The following is a 10,000-nucleotide window of genomic DNA, read 5'->3' on the forward strand; positions in this document are numbered from 1 at the left end:
CGCCGCTCAGCACTCAGGCTAATTCGCTTCGCGTGAGAGTGTGTCGGTCGGCGCGCTAAATGTAATGAATCGCGGGGTTCGGAATGGCTTGATGAATAGCGGTGTGTGCTTTTAAACTTCACTTTTTAAGTGGTGATGAATGTGTTCACCTTGGCAGGGAGCAGGGCGCAGACTCTCTCTCTCTCTCTCTACACACCTGTTGTCGAGGATGTAGTCAGAGCGTGTTTTATATTCTCCTCCAGGGCCGGCGCTGCCAACTCAATTAACCCTTTCACTGCCACACTACAGAAGGTTAACCCTTTCACTACCACACTACAGAGGGTTAACCGTTTCGTTACCACCGTATGTGGTGTGGTAGTGAAAGGGTTAACCGTCTGTCGTGTGGTAGTGAAAGGGTTAACCCGCTGTAGTGTGGTAGCGAAAGGGTTAACCTTCTGTAGTGTGGTAGCGAAAGGGTTAACCTTCTGTATTGTCGCAGTGAACGGGTTAACCCTTTGTCGTGTGGCAGTGAAAGGGTTAAACGTCTGTATTGTCGCAGTGAAAGGGTTAACGCGTTGGTAGTGTAGCAGTGAAAGGGTTAACCTTCTGTATTGTCGCAGTGAAAGGGTTAACCCTTTGTCGTGGGGGCAGTGAAAGGGTTAAACGTCTGTATTGTCGCAGTGAAAGGGTTAACTTCTGTATTGTCGCAGTGAAAGGGTTAAACATTTGTAGTGTGAAAGGGTTAAAAACGGCCCATGCCCCGCGTGTTCACCTCGGGAGCGGCGTTCCGTTCGCAGGCTCTCTGGAAACCCGTTGTCGAGGATCAGGGTGGGCGTTCCCCGTGGCTCGCGCTGCCAACTTAATTAAAAACCGCCTTCACCAGTTTAATATGGCATCTATCTTTCGTTAAACCATTTAGACATCTGATGCCATATCCTATGGTATCCTATTATTGGAGGTTGGTCATTGAAACATATAATGTTGTATATACAATATATATATATTATTCATTCGTACATTTACATTTACATTTTGTCATTTAGCTGACGCTTTTATCCAAAGCGACTTACAAGTTCTGTACCGTATATATATATCCACATCGGCCTGCATACTTTTTACATATCTAGATACTATATCTATATCTGTACATATCCCTTACCTACTCTTAGTAGTTACGCTGCTGGCCAGTATGACTTAATACCACAGTGTCTTTATACCTGTATCACCGTACATATTAATACTACAATTCATTATGATGAATTGAAAATGGGGGACCCTGATGTAAACAAGACAAAAGTCTTTCTCTGGTCTGCATCCCCTTAACAATTGTGTGTATTGGGAGGTGTAGTGTGATGTCACTGGTTGTTCCACCCGTATAGGGATTCATCATTGGGAAAATGGATTAGCGGCTATTGTAACAATTCTGCCGCATGGAAATTGAAAAGCTTTACATTTTTGCACAAAATAAGTTCCCTTCTATCACTAACATTATTGTTTAAAAAATGTTGGTTGAAATAAAATTCGCGATTCTTTTTTATGATTAATTGCAAATATTTTCATGTTGAGCTATAGATTGTGGATGAATAAGCACAGAAAGGTACACCATGCCAATGTTAATGCTTTATTAGTTTTAAACGAGGCGATTTAGAAATGGGCAATGGGGGAAATACGTTGCGTTGGACAGAGGGTGGAACACGAAAAACGGCAATGACGTCACCACTACACCTCCCTATTATTGAGCCGTACTGTATTGTATCCATTCTGCAATCTATTAATACAATTTTCAATCAATCAATCAATCAATCACAACTCTATACATACATCTGACTACCATTACTCAGTAGTACTAATTTATATGTTATACCCAGGTTAATTTTATCTAATATAATATAATATAATCTAATACCAAGAAGAAAGGTGGGTACTGTATATTAGTAATCAGAGGAATAGAATAGTTCATATCCCCGCGGACCTGACCGTGAGAACCACTGCTGGAGAATATAAGTATATTTATATATCTATATATATATATATATATATATATATATATCTGATACATATATAAGTCAGCCTGATTACTCTTTCTATTGAGAATACGCACCAGTCCGCCTGATTACTCTTGAAATACAGAGGACGGTTGAGTCGCGGTACAATTTCACTTGTTTCCAGTAGAGAAGAAAAATCACTTGAATATTAAGTTCACTCCACTTGTGACATCAAACGTATGTGTTTGAGGACATCCTTGGAGCTGAATTTGCATCACTTCACTTCGCATTGATTGATTTGTCACTCGATGGTGATCAGCGTCTCGCGCGTCGCCTTCACGATCACCTCGACGCGCCTCTGTTTTCGGTCGTATGCAGCCGTCGCCAGACATCTGAATAAACACTCGATACGATGCGGGGGAAACAAACAGAATAAACGCTTCACTCAGTACAAGATGAAATTACTTGTCAGCCAGGGGGGTGGGGGTGGGGGGGGGGGTATTTTTTTTTACCTTTTATTTACCCAGGGTAGGTAGCTGCCCAGTACAACCACAGTCTGACACCGTTGGCCACTGAGCAACTCCACTGGAGCAGTTGGGGGTTAAGTGCCTTGCTCAAGGGCACTTCAGCGGTCGGTGTTTTAAGGGGATAGAAGAGAGTTATGAATTCACTTGCCCAGCCCCAGATTTGTCCTGCCGGTCCGGGGGATCGAACCGGCGACCTTCCGGTCACAAACCCGCTTCTCGAACCTTTAGGCCACCGCTGCGCCATGACCCGCCCCTTCCTGCCCCATGACCCGCCCCTTCCTGTCGCCAGGAATCGACACACTGATTCTGTAGCCTGGGGGCAACAGGTGACCCTCTCTCTCTCTCTCTCTCTCTCTCTCTCTCTCTCTCTCTCACTCACTCTCTCACTCTCTCTCTCTCTCTCTCTCTCTCTCTCTCCCTGCTCTCTCTCCCTCGCTCTCTTTCTCCATCTCCCTCTCTCTCTCTCCCTCCCTCTCTCTCCCTCTCTCTCTCTCTCTCTCTCTCTCTCTCTCTCTCTCTCTCTCTCTCTCTCTCTCTCTCTCTCTCTCTCTCTCCCTCTCTGATTCTGCAGCTCCTGGGGCAACAGGTAACAGTAATTTGCCTGACGAGTACAACTGCACATTTGGTATCGATAATGAGTCAGTTAATTTTTGGGATATATACTTTTGGATATTGCAACTACTGAGTAGCACGTTTTTCTACAATTCAAGTTCAGGGCCCCGTTCCCCGTACCTGGTTCAACTAAGTCGATCAAGATGTCATTATCCAGATTCAGTTAACCCGATGTTTGAAGCCGGGATTTTCCTGTTCCTCGAAGGTGGATTCAGTCTCGTTAACTCAAGCCAGACTTGAGACCCAGGATAAGTGCACGTGCCCGCCTCAGCCGAGAAGGCAGCAAGTGTCGAGAGCAGAGATCCTGATTCTCTAGCGGCATTGATTGATTAATTGATTTAAAACTTTAGTAACATATTGCAGTACGGCTCAATCGCCTCGCCGACAAGTTAAATGCGTTATCTATAGGCTAATTTTAAGTCCCTCATTACCTCAATCAATCAGATTATATTTCTTTAAACTTGCCTGCTGGATTGAATAATCAAATGAGATCTTGCTAGCGAAAATAATTAGTTAAACTGTTATACAAAATAACGATACGGCTCTCTTCCCATTGATTGATGTATAGTCGATCTTTTACTTATCTCCACTGTGGTGTAACGGGTTCTTCTTTTGACTTTCACGCAGACGACCGGGGTTCGAAACCTAGTCTTCCCCTTCTTTTTGCGATGTAGGAATAATTCAATTTGGTGCACGTTGAGAGCTATATAAAGAATGACATCCTCAATGCATGTAGATTTATAATATTTTAACTTGAAACTAGGCTACTTTGGCGTATAATCATTAATATTATATTCCAAAAAATTATATTGGAAACACAGGGTTTCGAACACCGGTCGCTGGGTTGGCAGGATTAAGCACTACCGCTGCGCCACTGTGCCAGATGCGATAAAATCATTGTTTATACATTAATGAACGAGACAAGATCCACAATCCACGCATAGACACTTCAATTTTATGCTTGAATGAAACACAATCCAGGCGCTCCATTAAACATCCACAGCGGAGAATATGAAAGGAATCAGAACCAAACGAGCGATAGGTTTCAATCATTAAAAATATCCCCGCGGGATTCACATTTGCAATGCTGCGCGTTGTTAGAATAACCACATAATGTGTACATCGCACCGAGCGAGCGCCACGGTATATATAACGTGCATTATTTAGGACAAAGTGAATTTAGTATCAGCATTTTGGGTCTATTTTACATTTCAAAAGCCCCCTCTGGAAGAATGGAGCACAAAAACGTAATTCAGAATGGTATAAAGCAGATCCTAGACTGTGGGAATAATTTCAGGAAACGTCACTTTCTTTGCGGGGGCGTGGCTGTGCTTCATCCGGCTAACTTGAACTTAAACCCTGCTTTCGACCAGGCTCAAACTTTTGGATCTGTTGTCATGGTGATTTGGACAATCCAGGTACGGGGAGCCGGAAAGTCCGGCTTAAGTCAGACTTAACCGAAAGTTATCCGGCTAACTCAGTTATCCAGGTACGGGGAACGGGGCCCTGACCTATGTTACTCTATTTCATTGGCACTAAAAGTGAATGTTCTTTATTGTAACAGAAACTTCAGAATGTTATCTTTCAAAAGAGACCAGGCTCATGCATGTGCTATAAGTATAAAGTATAAAGATAAGCTTTGCAAAAAAAGTATGCAGTCCTCAAGTTCAAGTAAAACAAATTGCCACTTTTCTGGGCGCCAGTTAAGAGGTTAATGTTCTGAAACGGTCACTATGTCTATCATCCGCTAAAAATACCCCCCCCCCCGCCCCCCCAGACTCTAACTGACTCATTAACGATACCAAATGTGCAGTTGTACTCGTCAGGCAACATGAGTCGATTGCTTCCTAGACGGTAGCCTACTGTATATTAGGTGGTATGGATATTGAACGAGCTCTCTAAGTATGCCATTTGACTCAGCAGGATGCATTTATTAGCAATCATAATCTGGCAAATGTGTTTTGGGTCAGAAGAATATCAAACATGTATTGTCCTCCAGGAAGAAAACCGCTACCATAGGCGTAGTTTCAGGGGGGGGGGGGGGGGGGGGGGGCTGCAGGGGACGTGTCCCCCTCAATATTGAGAAGAGGTCAATTGGTCCCCCTAAAAAAATATAGCTAATATGAAAGACGACCCTGAAACAATACAGGATAATAAATATTTTAAGTCGATACGGAACGCCTGAGAGCCTCACTGCATTATATTCCATTATATTTGTGTCAGCGGGTACCTGAATCTTTTGCTTTACAAATTAGTGCATACAATTTGAACCAGAATGCAGGAAATGAAGTGTTTGATGCTCAAAACGTCCTGGGGGGGGACCGCTGAAACCGTTGAAATCAAACCTACGCCCGCCTTGACTGCCACTAGTTATAAATCAGTGTTTTTGAACCACTAATATTAGCTGAATAGTACAATAATAGTTGCCTACTTGTCACTGAACTAGCCAACTGATCTCTGTTGGGATCACTCCTACTGGTCACTGAACTAGCTAACATTTAGAACGTTCATGAATCCCTACCCACCTTCAAAACCGCTCTAACAAAGCCCCTGCGGAGTAAATGGCCCCCCCCCCCCCCAATGTACAGTTTCCTCCCCCTCAAATGTATATATTCTCTTTTAGAAACTCTGTCTGTAAATAAACAGTACTGTATATTTCTATAGCTTGTATGTCCTAAATGTCTGGATGTAACAGTACTCTCTTATACAGTCTGTCTACCTGTATGTCGTGTATATGTCATAAATGTTATGAATTGAAAATGGGGGTATGCCCTGATGTAAACAAGACGAAAGTCTTTCTCTGGTCTGCATCCCCTTAACAATTGTATGTATTGAGCCGTACTGTATTGTACCCCATTCTGCAATCTGTTAATACAATGTTCAATCGATCAATGTTTTCAATGTTGAAACCGTCCTATTGTAATTATAATACATAAGAACACGCGTAAGAATGAGTCCTCCCGCGTAAAGAGGAATAATAGCAGGAAGGCGTACTGTAGCGTCCACTCCAGTCAGCGGAGGGGTGATGAGGAGGCCGTCGCCATGGAAGAAAAGAGAGAAAAAAGAAAAAAAAAACACCCTCTCCTCAGCGAGAACGTCTCCTTGACGCCGCCGCCTCGTACCATAATTTCTTTCGTCCTTTAATAGTGACAACAATGCTGAGTACAATACAGCAGGAGACAAATGAATACGTGTATATATTATATTATATAATTATATATATATATATAATAGGGATCATTAAAGAAGAGGCACACACACACACACATACGCCCGCCCACACACACACACACACACACACACACATACACATACGCCCGCCCACACACACACACACACACACACACACATACGCCCGCCCACACACACACACACACACACACACACACACACACACACACACACACACACACACATACGCCCGCCCACACACACACACACACACACACACACACACACACACACACACACACACACACACACACATACACACACACACACACACACACACACACACACACACACACACACACACACACACACACACACACACACACACACACACACACACACACACACACACACACACGCATGCACCATAGGGACTGCATGTGTCACTGTGTTCTGGGAACAAGGCCTCCCTCGCTAGGGACAGAACATTGGTTAACATTAGAAACATTGGCAGAATATTTTATATTCATGGCCCCCGGAGGGAAAAAAAGTAAACACGTTCATGTTCATAATGTTTTTGAGATGGGTTGAAAATGTAAATTCTTCTTTTCTTTTTTTTCTTTCCCTCTGTTGTCTGGAATAGCACTGTTGATGTGCACAGTTTTGCATTATATTAAAATGATAGATATAAAATACATGTATGTTTCGTTTAATTTCAAACCATTATTTAAACGTATTTCAAGACACTGAGGTTACGTCATTTACAGCGACGACATGCTTACAAAACAAGAGACAGTTAATCAGCAATTTCATACATTATATAGGCACAATAAATAAGAATAAACAATAAAATAAATAAGCTAAGACGGTTACATCAAAGGAAAAAGCTGTTTAAGATAAGATATTCCTTTATTCTTTCAATTCCAGTCCGACGTTCGTCTTCACCCATTCTAGAGCGATCCAAAACGCTCATATCTCCCGGGTTTCGGCACCAAAACACTAGTATAATAATGTGACATTTATTTCGCATCAATATCCATTCGTGCGGCGAGGGGGGTGCTGCACCTCTAAGTGGGGGTGCTGACGCGCCCTCAGCACCCCTACTTTTCGCGGCTATGGGTATGTGTATGTGACGGATCATACTGGGTCTGCGTTGTGTTTGATGTTAAATGAGAATGTCCCGAGGGGGAGTCGAACAGGGGGCTCCCGCGTCCGCGGGCGACGACACAGGCCGCTGCACTAAGAAGTGAATTCACTCCTAACTACCGTACCTATGCGTCTGTTAACCCTGTTATGGGGAAGTGAGTTTAATTTACCAGCCCGCACTGCCACAGTCACTCGTCAACACACCTGTTTCCGTGACTGTGGACATACCCACGGGCTTCCCCGTTACACATATACATATCTAACGGATGGTACTGTGAAGCGCAGTCACGAAGGGCTGGGGTGAGTAGCGGTGCTGTGGGTTAAACTCACTCTCACATCCTCAAAAGACACATAGACACGTTACAAAGCCGCAAGTTCACCTCTTGGTATAGCGGTCTGTGCTGTTGCCCGCGGCGTGGGAGACCCGTGTTCGAAACTCCCTCGGGGCATCGAAGTTTGAGGTGACGTTGTCACAACCGTTACACATACTTGTAATAAAACACATATATGTACATGTAATAGCAACTAAGGTACATAAGAACATTTAGGGAAAATGTTAATAGAATAGAGCTAAGTACAACAACAACAAAAGAAAAAGCTAAATAGACTAGATATTAGCCTGATGATTAGACTGATGCTGAGCCTCGCTAAAGGGTCAGACCCGTTAGCAGGGGCTGGTTGATTTCACGACTAACGATGCAGGCTTACCTGCATGCCTGATATGTGGTGCGAAATTTGCGAACAATGAAAAATTTACTTTTTATTTGATAGATTTTCCACAAATAAGGGAAGGACTCAAATAGAGCTGCATGGTTCAGGGTTTTATTTCAAAGTCGGTCTACAGACACCAGTGTTTTGTCTCCTCTTCTGTGTTTTATTTAAAAATAGGTCTACACAGCCAGTATTTTTTCTCCTCTTCATAAGAGTTTGAGGTTTTCCTTTGTTATAACAGGTAAAAACAGCAATAAAAAGTCAACAATTTTCTTTTTGTTGCTTTATAATTCCATTAATGCAACAAACTGTGTGCTATAAGTATAAAGTATAATAAATCGCAAATTACTTTGGGTATGCAATTGTCAGGCGTTTTATGCTAAATGTGGGGTATGCTTGGGGATATATGAAACGTTATACACTGTGTTATCTTCATTTTAAGGGTAAATAGGTTGTGCGGCTCCCTGAGCATTTTATTTTGTGGGAGGGGGGAAAAGTGGCTCTTTTGATAGTAAAGGTTGCTGACCCCTGCACTAACCGGTTGAGCTAAAGGGTCAGACCCGTTTAGCAGGTGCTGGTCGACTGTAGTTTACACTAACCAGGTGAGCTAAAGTGTCAGACCCGTCAGTAGGTGCTGGTTGACAGTAGTTTACACTAACCAGCTGAGCTAAAGGGTCAGACCCGTTAGCAGGTGCTGGTTGACTGTAGTTTACACTAACCAGCTGAGCTAAAGGGTCAGACCCGTTAGCAGGTGCTGGTCGACTGTAGTTTACACTAACCAGCTGAGTTAAAGGGTCAGACCCGTTAGCAGGTGCTGGTTGACTGTAGTTTACACTAACCAGCTTAGCTAAAGGGTCAGACCTGTTTAGCAGGTGCTGGTTGACAGTAGTTTACACTAACCAGCTGAGCTAAAGGGTCAGACCCGTTAGCAGGTGCTGGTCGACTGTAGTTTACACTAACCAGCTGAGTTAAAGGGTCAGACCCGTTAGCAGGTGCTGGTCGACTGTAGTTTACACTAACCAGCTGAGCTAAAGGGTCAGACCCGTTTAGCAGGTGCTGGTCGACTGTAGTTTACACTAACCAGCTGAGCTAAAGGGTCAGACCTGTTAGCAGGTGCTGGTTGACAGTAGTTTACACTAACCAGCTGAGTTAAAGGGTCAGACCTGTTAGCAGGTGCTGGTTGACAGTAGTTTACACTAACCAGCTGAGCTAAAGGGTCAGACCCGTTAGCAGGTGCTGGTTGACTGTAGTTTACACTAACCAGCTGAGCTAAAGGGTCAGACCTGTTTAGCAGGTGCTGGTTGACAGTAGTTTACACTAACCAGCTGAGTTAAAGGGACAGACCCGTGAGCAGGTGCTGGTTGACAGTAGTTTACACTAACCAGCTGAGTTAAAGGGTCAGACCCATTTAGCAGGTGCTGGTCGACTGTAGTTTACACTAACCAGCTGAGTTAAATGGTCAGACCCGTTTAGCAGGTGCTGGTCGACTGTAGTTTACACTAACCAGCTGAGTTAAAGGGTCAGACCCGTTAGCAGGTGCTGGTCGACTGTAGTTTACACTAACCAGCTGAGCTAAAGGGTCAGACCCGTTAGCAGGTGCTGGTTGACTGTAGTTTACACTAACCAGCTGAGTTAAAGGGTCAGACCCGTTAGCAGGTGCTGGTCGACTGTAGTTTACACTAACCAGCTGAGCTAAAGGGTCAGACCCGTTTAGCAGGTGCTGGTCGACTGTAGTTTACACTAACCAGCTGAGCTAAAGGGTCAGACCCGTTTAGCAGGTGCTGGTTGACTGTAGTTTACACTAACCAGCTGAGCTAAAGGGTCAGACCTGTTAGCAGGTGCTGGTCGACTGTAGTTTACACTAACCGG

General features: G+C 43.9%; 1 protein-coding gene across 1 annotated transcript in view; it reads right to left on the reverse strand.

Annotated features, from left to right (window-relative positions):
• Positions 1-2,265: 2,265 nt before the first annotated feature.
• The window catches only part of LOC311234812 (kelch repeat and BTB domain-containing protein F47D12.7-like), a gene marked incomplete at both ends in the record, with an annotated part of 37,928 nt that continues 30,193 nt past the window's right edge, over positions 2,266-10,000 (reverse strand). Inside the window, one exon of the mRNA XM_084322056.1 lies at positions 2,266-2,356. Within this exon, the coding sequence (XP_084178182.1) occupies positions 2,266-2,356 (91 nt within the window). The remainder of the gene's footprint in view (positions 2,357-10,000) is intronic.

This window comes from Notolepis coatsorum (genome assembly GCF_963971535.1).
Source record: "Notolepis coatsorum genome assembly, chromosome: 9".
Taxonomy (NCBI): Eukaryota; Metazoa; Chordata; class Actinopteri; order Aulopiformes; family Paralepididae; genus Notolepis; species Notolepis coatsorum.